This window comes from Phyllostomus discolor, chromosome 6, assembly GCF_004126475.2.
Source record: "Phyllostomus discolor isolate MPI-MPIP mPhyDis1 chromosome 6, mPhyDis1.pri.v3, whole genome shotgun sequence".
In the NCBI taxonomy this organism is placed as follows: domain Eukaryota; kingdom Metazoa; phylum Chordata; class Mammalia; order Chiroptera; family Phyllostomidae; genus Phyllostomus; species Phyllostomus discolor.
The window spans coordinates 137,099,770-137,114,922 of record NC_040908.2 but is presented as its reverse complement, the minus strand read 5'-3'; the positions used below and the strand labels follow the sequence as shown (position 1 = coordinate 137,114,922).

General features: G+C 48.0%; 1 protein-coding gene across 5 annotated transcripts in view; it reads right to left on the bottom strand.

The window, feature by feature from the left end:
• The window catches only part of NAV2 (neuron navigator 2), a 365,536-nt gene that overhangs the window by 152,936 nt on the left and 197,447 nt on the right, over positions 1-15,153 (bottom strand). For all 5 annotated transcript variants that reach the window (XM_028515602.2, XM_036029138.1, XM_036029139.1 and 2 more), the window contains one exon: positions 1,719-2,820. In XM_028515602.2, coding sequence (XP_028371403.1) covers positions 1,719-2,820 — 1,102 coding nt within the window. The remainder of the gene's footprint in view (positions 1-1,718; positions 2,821-15,153) is intronic.

Here is a 15,153-nt window from a genome sequence, read left to right as displayed (position 1 = left end):
CAAGAATCTGTAAACAGCTGTTTGAATATGCATTACCTCAAGACTACGAATGTTACTGGAATGATAAACATTTCACGGGGAGCGACTCAGTGGCCTCCGTGGTTCAGAGAACTGTTGTATCAAAAGCTGTGCGTGTAGACGAGCGCCGAGTCCTGAGCTGAGCCTTGGCACTCCTCGCAGGACTGCTAGCTGAGCTGATGACGTGATTTAATAAGAAGATGACTCGCTCCCAGTTTAAAAGTTCTGGCATGACCCTCCTAAAGGGGAGGGTGAGCGGAGGGAAAGGGAAGAGGGACGAGGCAAGGCTTGACACTCCTTCACCGGCTGGACCTGGCTGGCTTTCCTCTGAAATCACTGCAGTGAGTCCTGCCATCAGCTGCTGGCGGGAATGGTGACGATCTCTTACAACACGACTCAGGCAGGGAGAGAAGGCAGTGGGCACGAGTCTCTGCATATGAACAGCTATGTAAATACACGTGTGCATATGTGCATCTGCATTTTCTATACAAACGAGTACTGGCTCTCACACTTACGTGTGCCTGCCAATGGACATCCACACCTTTGGGTGTCTGAGTGTGCGTGTACAGTTGGGTATGGGTATGTACTTAGGGTAGAGGCTGTTAAATGAGTGCCTAGAATGTGACATCCAATCATTCAATCCTTGGTCCCCCTTTGCTATGCCAATGTGTTAGTTATCATTCAACTGTGCTGTGCAGTCAAAGACACTACACGCCCGAAGCACAGATTAAGTTGACAGCCGTGAGCAAAGCTCGGAGGCCTCCTTAGGACCAGTGCTGGGGGAGCTCCTGTCCACTGGGAGAGGACTCCTCCACGTGTATCACATGGCACCCGGAGCCAGTGTCTGCTTTCTGCAAAGGTGTGTGGTGTGCGCTGAGCAGCCAGGAAACCTCGTGAGGCCAGAGCCACACCCGGCCGGCGGCACCTGGCCCCACATCTGTTCCCATGGAAGTGCCACCGTCAGAGACAAGAAAGACTGAGGGGCAGATGACAGACAGAAGGACAGTCAGGCACAAACACCCAGGCTTGTCTCCTCAACACAACCTGGGTTCTTTTGTTCTCTCAACACTGGTCCCTCCTCACCACTCCCCTTCTCCCTCACCCTGTCCCCTCCTAACATCCCAGCACACAGCAGGGACTGGGAACATGCTTCACGCGTGTGCTGTGGCAAGAGACCGGGAGGGGCTGGAAGCACATGCTTCACGCGTGTGCTGTGGCAAGAGACCGGGAGGGGCTGGAAGCTCAAGACAAACGCCTCTGTGAGAAGGAGTCTCAGTTGTTCAGTGAGGCGGTGTCTGTGTTTCTCACGTTTTAAAGTACATTCGGGATGTGTTGGGACTGATGCTGGAGACTGTCAGGTGTGACCAAACCACCTCTCACGTGGCTGCTCATGCTGCTGCTGCTGTCTCCGAAATGCCCCCATGGCCCCATGGCCCCGGGGTGAGCTCCTCACCCTAGGTCACCTCAAGTTTCACCTCCTTTCTTTAGCCCTCTCGCGCCCCTCACCAAGCCCTCCCGTATTAATTGTTCCCTCCAGCACACTGTGTATCTCGCTACTAGGAGCTTATCGCTGGTGCCTTAGCTGTGGGTTTACATGTTCCCCGAGGGCACGCCTGATTCCTGCCCTCGGCTACCCAGAAGTCACCAGAAAGGCTCCGTTGCCCAGTGGCCCAGGAAGCAGGTGGGGGGGCAGCTCCTACCTGTACAGGAAAGGCGCGACCGTGGCAGTGTTGGGGTGGCTGTATTGCTGCTGGGGCTGAGGTAGCTGAACGCTGACGGTGTTGCTTCCTGTGGTCTGGGTGGTTCCGACGGACCCACTGACAGTCTGGCTGCTGATGCTGTGGTTCAGGGTGGTCCCTCCTGGGCCTTTCCCTTCCGAGGACGCCAGGCTGGAGGAGGAACTGGAGTGTCTGCCGTCCAGCTGGGGCTTCTGCTGGGGGAGCCCCGAGCTCGGCTTCCCACCCCGGCTCCGCTCCCCCTCCTTGGAAGGGGCAGGGGCACTTGGGGATTTCCCAGGCATGCTCTTCATTCCTGGTTTTGGTATTCCACTGAGGGAAGGGGCTGGGGCCTCCTTCTTGGCACTGCTGAGCTTGCCCCCTTTGGGGATGAAGCTGGCGATCTTGGAGGACTTTTTTGGCATCTCGGTCACCGCTGCCCCACTGGGGTCTTCTTTGGGCCCCTCTTTGAGGTCTGGCCTCTCCGTCACGGAGGCTCTCTTGGTGAGGTCCTTGCTTTTCTCCTTTTCCTTTTCCCGCTGTTGTTTCTCCTTTTCCTTCTCGTTGCCTTTCAGGGAACTCTTCTTGGTGGTCAGGGCCCGGCTGAAAGTTCTCTGGGCAATGCCCTTGAGCGCGATCTTGGGGCTGCTGGAAGTGGGGCCCGCCATGGAGGGCGTGCGGCCGGTGGCCTCCATCTCTTCGCCCTCTTCAACGCTGGACAGAATCTCCAGCCGCTCGCAGCTCGTGTCCCGCGACCCCGGGCCCTCGCCCGCCTTGGAACCCGCTTTGCTGTTGAAAAGTTTTAGTTTTTCCAGCATGGACTTCTGATTGTTGGGCGCTGGCTTCAAGGCTTCGGGGCTGGGCCTGGGGGCCTCGGACACGGGCTGCTTGACCGAGAGCATGGAGGATGTGGCGCTGTGCTTCACACTGATGGGCTTGCTGCGCCAGGGCTTGGTGGCTGCGCCGGGCTGCGGGATGGCCGAGGAAACGCCGCAATTAGCAAGGGTGGAGCTGCTGCCACTCTCCAAAGAAGCAGGTGCATTTTCGCTCATTCCGGGGTGGGAGGAGGCTGGGCTGGCCAATGGCTCTGCAGAGATGGGAAAGAGAGGGAAACCTGAATTATGCTTGTGGACCTGCACTAAGGACTCGGGGGGGTCGGCCGTGACTGCTTAGCCAGCCACTCCAAACTCAAACACCTTACAGCTCTACCACCTGCTTTGTGCACTACCTGCAGTTCAATCTTACCTTCACTTTCTCCTGCTCTCCATCATGCACAGTTCCTATTTTGGCGTACACTGTGCAAAGGCACGCTGATCTTACCGTCAAATGCTCACAGAGCACAACGGAGCACTTACATTTGTGGAAAAAGAAACAAACTGAAACCTGCACCACCACGGTGGTGGTACAGGAAAGATGCAGGAAGTACCTACTGTTTTGAATTACTGAGCCCACAACACCAGTTCCCGGTTATGGGAAACAATCGAACATTATCCAACTTTAACAAAACAATGTAGCAGAGACATTAAAACAGAACAGGCAAAAAAAGAAAAAATTAGGAAAAGAAGGGAAACCAAGTACAATTTTTACAGAAGAAGAATTACTCACAGGAGCTGCTAAGTCCTATCAGAACAGGTCCGTTTTCTCCCCTTTTGGCCCTTTTCAAGAGTTACAAAGATGGTTCAGAGTAGACTTAAAATAAGAAAGACGTTTTAGTGCAAGCTGCACATGGCTTCACTGTAGGCAAGACAGCACACAGGTTATCTGAAAGTCAAGGCTTTCCCCTTGGCGCTCAGGGAGTGTTTCCCCAGCCAGACTCTGTTCTCAGAAAAGCCTCAACACACTTCCAAACTAGAACTGGAATTATCCTGGGAAGGGTGGGTTCCAAAGTGGAGTTCTGCTCCCCACTGAGGCAGCCCATAGCACAGACCCGAACGCGGTAGCACCCCTGTCGGGAAGCACTTGGAACCCTGGAGCTCCAACTGCTACGCAAGGGCAGCTGTCAGAGCCAAAGTGGCAGGGAAGGCAGGTAGCGGCTGAGCCCCGTGCCCTCGTGCCCCCTACACCCGCCGCTGCATGGAACAGACAGGATGCGGCACCTCAGCCCCCACGGAGCACGTCCTGCTTGCAAAGTCACCATGACACGACTTACCTAGCAGCAGCCACTTTCTCCTGAAACAACACCCTGTAGAAAGGTCTCCTACCAGAGAAGCTGTCCTTCCAATTGTCACAAGTGTTTCTGGTTAAACTGCTCATGTTTCTAATTAACTTTTGTCATCCGTAGCTGCTCCGGTGCCCAGAAGCCTGTCGGGATTAACGGCTGCTTCTTCTGCTCTTTCTTTCTTTCCTTTTTTTTTTTAATACCTATGTTCCGCTGCCTTCTAGCAACAGAGTAAACTATACAGAGCGGCTTTTTATGATTTAAAAGTCAACGGCCGCCAAAGCCGCGTGAAGGCAGCCCCTGTGTGGGACACGCGCACTGAGCGAGCGGCGGGGGTGGGGGCGGTGGGGGCGGTGCGGGGGGAGCTCTGGGCAGAGGAGCGGCTTCCCTTCACTCTCAGCTGCTCAGGGAAGCCACAGCTCCAGCGTGATCCAAAGCAGACCTCCCAATGTTTTCAAAGACATACATCTTCCTGACTTGCTGGGGATTTGGGTTTGGGTGGGGGTGGCGATGGAGGGGTGCTGCACAACCCTCCCTAACAAAACTCACGGGGCGTCACTGGATCTTTTCCTGGGGAGAGCTGGAGACTGGCTCGAAGACAGGCTCACAGAACCCACCCACCCAGCCAGCCAGCCCGAGGCTCTCCCAGGGCCTGAGGCTGCTCCCAGAGGGCCTCCCGGGTATCAGGAGCCACAGTGCTAGGGGTGCCGCGAAGAGGGGATTGCTGCCCAACTTTCTGGGTGAGGACACTGAGGCTCAGGGAGGGCTAATAGCAGACCCTAAATCGGGCAGCTAGAAATGCATGTGTCTGGGGTTTGAACCCAGGGCTCCCGACACAGTGCTCCTTTGGGACTGTGTCACAGCTACTTCCTTTGATGAAGAGTACGTTTGAACAACACCTGCTTAAAAGACTAGAGTGCTGCCCAGGCACCGCCATTCCTATTGCGTAGGTCTGTTTACGACATCCGAGGTGAGGCCTGGAGAGGAGGCAGCCTATGCCACCGAGGCCAGCTCTCTGGAGGGAATCCAAATGACCCCCCAACACCAAGTTCCAATATCTCTTAGGACAGCTGTCCTTCCCTTTACCTGGGCTCAGGTCTGGAGCACGGAATGAATGAATGAATGAATGAATGAATGAATATCACCAGTCACTCATTCAATGAGCAGCCAGTATGTGCCAGGCACTGACCCGGGCCCTTGGGCTACAGCAATGACAAACAACGACCCCTGCCTTCCTGCAGTTTACATTCTGGCAGGGAGGAACAAATGAAAGTCGGTGTCATTATTAATGCATGCATTTATCATTTGTTAGAAAACAAGTGCTAAGGTCAGGGGGGCTTTGGGGGGCATGTTGCAACAAAGTCTTTACAGGAACCACAACGTCACATTCAGAGACACCCACCTCTTTCCTACAGAAGGTTTAGGCACATTCCCCACTGGCCATACGTGCATGAATCACGGACTTCATAGCTCCCACACATTCCTTGGGACCTTACAAAGCTTATTTGAAATGGTTTTGATGAGAAATGGCCCTCTGTAGCATTTCTGTGGATTTTCACCATGAACATACACAGCTGGAAATTAACCAACAACTAACGAGCTAACTAACGGCTGACCCGCAGCTCCACAGACACCTGGTTTGTCTAGGTGAAATGTACAGACTGACTGAAGGTGTTTGTCTCCTTCAGGAAAGCGCCACGTGGAAGACAAGGGCTCGTACAACGTAGACAGGACAGACACACTCACAGGACAGGACAGACACTCACATCATTGCTTCTCAGCCCTGTCGAAACAGCGCCCTGAACCCCCTCCTGGTCTTTCAAATGCCAGCTCCATGCCTTCTCCTTCCTCACCTGCGACCCTCAGGCTGAACGCACTGCCTGGTCTGTATCTGATGGAACTGCTCCCTACTCTGTGTTTTCCTAGGACACTGCCCACACCCCCACCCCCCGAAGAGGATGTGGGAGTGCCACCTACTTATGCCAGGCACGGGAAACAGAGCTGCGTAAAATACAGCTGCTGTCCTACAGGAACTCACTGCCCAAAGGGGCGACAGACCGCAAAGCAGAGCACAGAAACCGAGTAAAAGGGAGGTAAGGGCTGCACAGCCCCAAGGACTGGGATCCACTAGTTCTCCCCAGAGTGTCCGGGAAACCTTCACGGGGAGGTCACCCTCCAGTTTGTTGCATCCCCTCTCTGCTAGGGTTGGTTTGATATTTCACTTGTCTGTGAGTTCCTCCAGGACAGCTCCCCCACCCGCCGGTTCACCTTTGCGTCCCAAAGCCTGCCAGAGCACAGGAAGGAGTTGGTACAGTGGACCCTTGAACAATGTGGGGGTTAGGGGTGCCAACGCCCCATCCCACAGTGGGAAGATCGCATATAACTTTGATTCCCCCCAAACTTACCTACTAATAGCCTACTGCTGACTGGAAGCCTTCCCATTAACACAAGTAGTCAGTTAACACAGATTTTGTATGTTACCCCTATTATTTACTGTATCCTTACAATAAAATAAGCTAAAGAAAATGTGTCATTAGAAGTCATAAAGAAGAGAAAACACATTTGCAGTATTTACTGGGGAAATGTATGTATACTGGACATGCACAGTTTAAACTTGTGTTGCTCAAGGGTTGACTATAAATGGTTTCTGAATTATTGGTTAGTAGTTTTGACCTTTGCAAGTCACATTTAAGGCAACGGAAACATAAGATTTGTGATTAGTCATTAGGGTTTTATTAAAACTTTCAGTCTGAACTCGGGAGGAAAAAACCCAGGATTGGGATTCAGAGCTTCAGAATTTCCACTTGGCATTTAGCCTGGGCTCTACTGGTTACGAAGTCGTGGGGACATTTCAAGGATACACATTACATCCGTAAATGGTAGCACTCGGAGACGGCTCTGAACTTGGGTTCTAGAACAGAAGTCCCCTCAGTAGGACTACAAGGCACCAGGGCACCTGAGGAGCAGATCATCAATCCCTTGCACTTATTGTTACAGCCGGAAATCCCTTTAACTGTGAAGGGGGCTCCAGGTCATGAGTTGTCTTGCCCGGGTTAACTCGACACAGTTCTGTCATGCCTAAGAATATCACCACACCAGTGACCTCAGATCTTGGCTGAAGTGGCAGCTTGGGGCTTGCTCCTCTTTCTTTGGAAAGCAGCCGTTTTCAGGACCAGGGTGCTGAGGTCGCTAGCATGAGAGTTCCCTTACCAAGCCTCAAAACTTTGTCACCAACAAACGGCATAACCCTAGATAGGCCATTTTGCCCCTCTGCGCCTCAGGTGCCCCGTAAGAAAGAGGATGAGCTATTTCTCTAGAGCCCTTTCAGCTCTATTTCTATTGAAATCTCGGTGAGTCTCCAAGAGGCCCTGTGAGGCCGGGTCACAGCCAACCATGTCCCACTGCACGCAGCCCACACTCACTAAGTTCTATTGTTACCCTGCGCTGCACCCCACAGGTGCTCCTCTATCCTCAGACAGTGCCCTCCACAGTCCACTCAAGATGCTTACAAATAAATGGGGAACACTGCCTGGATCAAGGTATAGTCAACCTCGAATGAGTTGCTAGTCAATTCAGAAACGCTAGTATTCTATGAAAATGAGTGTGAAGGGTGAGTTCTTTAAAATTAAGAGTGCTTCTCTCCCTAATAACTGCAAGCTCATTTCTTTTCTCATGTATAGGCATCTTTGTTAGAGCAAAGAATTTAAGTGGGAGAAAGAAGGAAAGCACCAAAGAAGGTTCTGGATATCAGTGTTGTCCCAGCAATGGTATGTGGGCCACTGGAGGAGGGGAGATTATTTTAGATGGCACATGGACGAACACTTCTGTATTTTAAAAGTTGTGTATTTACTTTATTGCATCTTAGAAAGAGAAGTGGCCCATCTGTACATTTGTAGTTTCATGAATATTAAATGTTGATTTAGGGAAAAGATGAAACAAACAAAAACACAAGCAGTTCTCAGATTTGTGAAAGACTGACGTTGGAAAAACATTATTCCATTAAATCAAGAAATACGTTGTATCAAACCTATTTTCTTAAAAAAAATGTAATCAACCAAATATAAATCAAATCAGAAGGCCCAAATAAGGACTAGGTTCAAAACTAATCTAAAATGGCTACTTTTTAGAGCTTTATTTATACGTACTTACTTACGCGTGACATTTCGCTGAGAATGGCCAGATATGGTAACATGACCGGGCCTTGTTTAGACAAAGATAAGTTTTAAAATAATGGCTTTAACGAGTTTTTGACTACTAAACATACTCAGAATGACATTTTACATCACACCCAATAAATATCAAAATATCCATACGTCAAACTGAAAAATATCAAGACATCCCCTTACTATGTGCAGAAAACTGGTCCACACACTGATCACAGAGCCCCTGGGCAGAGTCTCTGACCCACCGACGGGTTGCGCCCGGCAGAGTGAGCATCACTCAGTGCTAACAGACCAGCTTCCAAGGTTCACCCACCACCAACTGACAAACCACAGCGAGAAGGAAAAGTCTCATTTGAAATATTGCAGACAGGATGCCTTTGAAGAAAAGGCTTTTATTTTATTATTTTTTTTAAGGGTTCAGGGAGAGCATTAATCCTCCTGTGGGGAGGGGAAAAGGTTGGTTTTTCTGGCAACCAGCCTTAACCTTCCCTGACAGGAACCAAAATACTTTGTAAATGAAAATACTGTCTATGGCAGACAAATTAGCCCTTCTTCCTCTCTCCCTCCTCGAGGGCCAACATTGGCCCCGGGTCCCTCTGTCCCCAGCATCTTAGTTCAGATCCAAGTTCGGGAGACGTTGGTGGTCTGGTCCTATTGCTAGCAGGTCCCCAGGGGGCGTATTCTGAGCCTGCCGATCCCAGCTCCTTCCTGTCACCCTCCTGTGATTGCAGACTGGCCCTGGGGAGGTTTCCCTGCCCGAATCTTCTCTGTAATCTCTAGGAAAGGGCCTGATCGCTGGGCCTGGGAAAATGTTTGCAATTTCCTATAATTTGTCCAGGTGTCAATCTTGAGCATTCAAATATGTTAGGGTAATTGAAACCAGTTTTTTTAAGTACTTAAGATTCCAAGCACACAGGCTGGGGACTGTTTTCAGAGCTGGTCAGGTCAACTTCTGTGCCGTCCTGTGCGCCACCAGACCACAGAGGGCCACGCGACCCTCAGTCTGTCCAGTCAGTGGTTCTGCAGGACTCTGTGGGCCCGGCCAGAGAGGCTTTCCCAGCACCGTGGTGACCAGTGTCTAATATTAAGGGCATGGGCTTCAACACTGTCTCCTTTCCAACTCCTTCTTGGAGACAACCCTTGGAGGTACAGGGAGCGAGGGAAGGAAAACATGAGAGCCACTAAAGAAAGAGAGAGGGCATGGAGTGAGAAGAAGCCAGGCTCCGGACCCATATGCTCCGAGAATCTTCTGGTGTCTACAATTTCATGGGTTCCTGTAACACCCAAGTTACAAGAAAGATACTGATTTACATAAGAAAATTATTTTTAATGTTGCTGTTAAGTCAATCCCTATCAAAATCTCAATGATTTCTATTTGTTTTTGCAGAAATAGAAAAGTCCATCCTGAAATTCATACAGAATCGCAAGTGACTCCAAATAGCCAAAACAATCTTTCTTGAAAAAGAACAAAAATTGGAGGTCCCATATGTCTGGATTTCCAAACTTACTACAAAACTACAGTAATCAAATCTGTGTGGTACTGGCATACAGACAGACAATGTAGACCGGTGGAGTAGACTAGAGGGTCCAGAAATAAACCTTTGCATACACAGTCAAATGATTTTCAAGACTATTCAGTGGGGTAAGGACAGTATTTTCAAGAAGTGGTGGTGGGAAAACTGGATATTCACTTTCAAAAAATGAAGTTGGATTCATATCTTACACCATATAAAAAATTGACTTAAAATGAATCACAGACCTAAACATGAAAACTAAAAGTATAAAACTTTCAGAAAAAAAACACAGGGCAAAGTCTTCACGACAGTGGATTTAGCAATGATTTCTTGGATATGACACCAAAAGCATTGGCAAAAAAATAAAATAAAGAGGAAAAATAGACAAGCTTCATCACAATTAAAAACGTTTGTGCGTCAAAGAACACTATCAACAGAGAGAAAAGGCAAGCTATGGAAGGGGAGAGAACACCTGCAAATCACACATGTGATAATGAACTGCTCTCCAGAATACAAAAAGAACCCCTATAACTCAACAACGACACAGCACGCTGACTAAAAAAAAATGGGCAAAGGACGTGGATAGACTTTTCTCCAGAGATGATATCCAAACATCCAATACACGTGTGAAGAGATGTTCAACAGTGTTAATCATTAGGGAATGCAAATCAAAACCACAATAAGATATCACTTGACACCCATTAGGATGGCTATTAAAAACAAACAAGTAAACAAACAAACAGAAAATACGTGTTTTTAAGGACATAAAGAAACTGGAGCCCTGTGTACTCTGTGGAAATGTAAGATGGTACAGCCACTGTGGAAAACACAATGGCAGTTCCTCGAAAAATTAAAACACTGACTATTATCAAGCAATTCCAATTCTGGGTAAACACCCAAAAGAAGTAACAGCAGGTACTCAAACAGATTTTTGCACTCATGTTCACAGCAGCATTATTCACAACAGCCAAAAGGTGAAAGCAACCCAAGTGTCCATCAGTGGAGAAACAATAAACAATGAATATTGTTTGGCTCAATGAATGGATAAATTAATGTGGTGTGTACAAACAATGGAATATTTAGCCTTCCAAAGGAGAAACATTCTGACACATCCTATATCATGGATGAACCTTGAAGGCGTGCAAACAAAAATAAACCAATCATGAATGGACAATACTATGGAATTCCACTAATGAGAGGTACCTAAAGTAGTTAAATTCACAGACACAGGAAGTCAGCAGTGGTTGCCAGGGCTGAGGGGAGGAGGGAGTGGGGATTCGTGTTCTGTGTACAGAGTTTCGGTTGGGGATGACAAAAAGTTCAGGAGACGGTAGTGGTAATGGTGCATGATAATGTGAATGTGCTTAATGCCACGGAACTAGACAGTTATTTTTAAATGGCTAAAGTGGCAATGTTATGCTAAGTCTATTTTATCACAATACAAAAACAGGATTGTATTTGGCTGCAAGAAGCAGAATTCTGACCAGCAGTGCCTGCCCGGGTGAAGAGTTCACTATTGTTATTTCCAGAGCTCAGCACAGGCCTTGCATGCACTAAGGGCTCAATAAATGTTGATTAATTTTTTAAAAGTTTCTCTGTTAGTTTGATGGTTAATAAATCATGCAGAATTGTATGGTTTTGAACATTACCTTCTTAGTATTATTTTATCCTAGCTTGAAAAACAACTTCTGCTTCAAAGGACTAGTGGTCCTCTTTCACAAACTCGAGCCGACATGAAAATTACACCACTTAGCCTTTGCCTCCTTAAACTGGGCATCACCAACTGTTTCCAAGTTGGTCAACCTGTTTCCTTGGACCAGGATGCCACACTGTCCCCCTCCAAACCTCACCACCTTAACCCCCAGTCTACCTACCTTACCATTTCCTCAGGGAAACCTTCAGAAACCTTCTCTTTTCACCTAAAGAGCCACAAGGCCCTGGCCGGATAGCTCAGTTGGTTGGAGCATCATCCTGTATACCAAAAGCTTGCGGTCTGATTCCTAGTCAGGGCACATGCCTGCATCGCAGGTTTGATCCCAGATAGGAGCACGTATGGGAGGCAACTGACCGATGTTTGATGTTCCTCTCTCTCCCTGCACCATCTCTAAAGCTCAAAACCATAACCTCGGGTGAGGACTAAAAAATTAAAAATAAATAAAAAGTAGAGAAAGAGCTCTAAGTCTCTGTCAGGGCTTCTCCGGGGTCCCTGACTCTTGCTGCCCGGCCCTGTGGTTACCAGTTGCACTGAGCTTACTTACAAGAAGGGCTGATACACGAAAAGGTGCCCAGAAATCGTTGTTGGAAAAATCAAACAAATAAAAACGATTACTCACACTGGATCCATCCATATGGCCTGAAATTAAAATCAGGTGTGCCTGGCTTTTCCCTCTTGGCTAACCATGCTAGCTGTTCTCTTTAAAGCTAAATGAACTCAAAAGACCAGAAACCTTGGTGATGTTTGTGATGCTTTCAATGCTTTACTTTTCTACATATGGTGGAGATTTTGCTATACCGGGTCACTGCAAATGTCACACACAAATACTCCAGTATCTTGTGAAGGTGTGACCCAAACCAATAACGCAGATTGCAAACAGGGCATTATCATAATAGACTGAAGCTGTCTCTTTCCTGCCTGAGCCACAACGTTCCCAGTTTTCCTGGTGACTTTTTCACCCCCGAGGAAGTGGGAAGACGCCCACAACAGCTGGGGCCATTGCAGTTGTGTTTCTTTTTAATACATGACAAGGTCATTTTTTTTTTTTTTGCCGTGGCTTATTCTGGAGAAATCCAAGTGAGACCAGGGGTAATGAGCTCATTTGCTTCTCTGTTGGTAATTAAAGAGCTGTAAAAGAAAATAAGGAAGTATCATTTTCCTGCACAATTTTCACTACCTTTTCTCCAGTTTCACAAGGTATGTGTTTAAATCCCACTTAATGGCATAAAGAACTGGTAAAGCTAAATAAACAAAGGTTAAACTTGCTGGAAACATCAGTATGCAGTTGGGCTTACGTCTGACCTTGTAATAGCACCTTAAAAAGAGAATTCTTAAAATCTCACTCTTCCTCCCACCCACCCTGGACCTTGAAAGGTGCCTAACACACATTTTTGGAGTTTTCCCACTCAGCTGGATAAGAAGGCATCATTTGACTGCTGACATCTGAAGGAAGATAACTTAAAAAAAGAAAGTGTTCCCACTCTTTATCTTTCATTTCCTGAAGCCAGATCACCCTCGAAACACCTCCTTCCTCTCTCTTGAACTTATTTGTTCAAAACCCCAAGCAACATCTTTCAGGAGAACGCTTTTGTTTTCATTGGTCAAGCCCATTCTCTCTCTTGTACCATATATGGCTACGAAAAAGTACAAAACTGGCTGCAGAAAGCCTTGTCTTTTTCTTCAAGGGTGTATGAAATTTCAGCGACATTATAAACACTGGACAGGGGGCACATCTCATTCTTGCAGGAGGTCACTGTCCACAGCTAACTGTTTTTTTTGGCAGAGTGTGGCAGTTGTACACTATTATAAATACACCCCTCTATGAGACACTGAGCTAAGGAATTCTGCAAACTCCGTGCCCTGCTCCTCTAAGAGAGCAACGGAATCTTCCTACTTCCTCCCAGGGCAAAGGATTGATACTCCAAGACAGGAACCTCCAAACCAATGTTAAACCAAAATGCTTTCCACTGAGCACCACAAATAGTCTGTAACAGGGAGAAGGGGTTCTAGGGTCACGTATGTCTGGAAAACAAAGGGCTAAATAGAGGCATACCTTGTTTTATTGTGGTTTGCTTTATTGTGCTTCAAGTATGCTGCTCTTTTTGTTTGTTTGTTTACAAATTGAAGGTAAAAGGCCACTTCCCAAAAGATTATGACTTGCTTTGTTGTGACACTTACTCTATTGCAGTGGTCTGGGGCAGAACCCATACATCTCCAAGGTATGCCTACGGTGGCCCAGCAGCTTCCTTGCCTGCAGGACGCAGAGTCTTTAATGGGCTTGCCTGAGCTGGGAATACCCGAAATGATAATGGGATGATGGTGTGAGTCCTAAATGGATTTTTGCCAGAGAACTGATTTTATGGAATGGTTTAAGAAAACAGCCTGTTATGGATTGCAATTTGGCAAACACTGTCCCAACAGAGGGGGCACACAATGCAAAACAGAAAAGAGAGCTGTTCAGCAGGTTATGGTCACTGACCAGGACAGCGATGCACAGGGGAAGGAAGATGATGCCCCGTGCCCCTGCTGTGATGCTACAACCTGATTGGCTGTGGAATGATTTCATGATATGCATTTTGGGCATTAAACATCCTTAATGTGTACCTGTTCCCTTGTATTTCAAAAGGAAATAGAAGTGTCTTCACGAAAGCCCACAGTGACTACATGAAAACAGGACGCGGAGTCGTGGCTGCACAGTGGGGTGCCTAAAAAGGTGTCTGTCTGCAGTGAGGCGCCCTGTGACTCCGCCCTGGGACATGGTAGCCACAAAAACAGATGTTTTCTCGGACTGTATGAATACAAGAATACCACTCAGAACGAGGGAGCTGAGGATCTCACCTAGCCGTGCACAGGTTGGATCGGAGCTAGAATGATGAAATCTTCAGAATTTCAGACCTCAAAAGGCTTCCTACAGATCTGCTACTTTAAGTCACTCATTTCCTGACACAGACTTCGGGCTGGTAATGACTTTTCTAGGGTCTTGCAGTCAGTAAATGGCACAGTTGTTGTTGAACTTTAGGACTATGGAGCTTTTTCAAGAAAAAGTAGCTCTGCAGGTCCTACCCCCAAACCTATCAATCAGAATGTCAGGGATGGACCCAGGGAACTGGAGTGCCAGCCAGCTCCCCAAGGTCACTGTCATCTGTACTGAAGCTCAAAATCCAGGTACTAAAGAATTCAAATTTTCCCACAAACAGAGTGATTCATGGAGAAGAGAGGACTTAGGAGGAGGCAAGGTGTTCAAAGAACTCTTATCACCAAGGTGGCTTTCCTTTCTCTTTGATTTTTCAGTCCACTGACCCTGAACACAAACAAAAAGGCAGGCCCCTGACTCAGGTTGCCTGTGAGCAAGAGTGTGAGCACAGCAGGAGGCCAGGAGCCCATCACAACCCTGGGGAGCGGGAATCTGGGGGCTCCACTAGGGACCCCCCTTAGGGTGCCTTAGGGACAGCCAAGGGGGCAGGGGCCGGGATGGGGAAGGGAGTGTTCACAGTGATTGTGGAGAAGGGGCGTTGAGCCAGCCTATTTTTGTGTGTTCCACCCGAGCAGCTCTCTGTACGTGTGAGATCTGACAAAAGATTTCCATGGAAAAACCCTATAACAATATCAATAATTATACATCCATAGGAATAATAGCCAACATTTCCAGAGCCCGCACTTTGTGCCAGACACTGTGCTAGAAGGCTTATTGTACTGACTTATTTTCATTTGCAGGATAAACTCAGTGAGGTAGGTATTAACTACTGTTTTACCAATGAGGAAACTGAGTCACGGGGCTTTACGGGGTTACCCAGGATCGAACAGATGAGTGCCAGACAACTTCAGTTCAAGTCCACACACTTGAGCTGTGCTCTTAGTCTGCCCGCCTTAA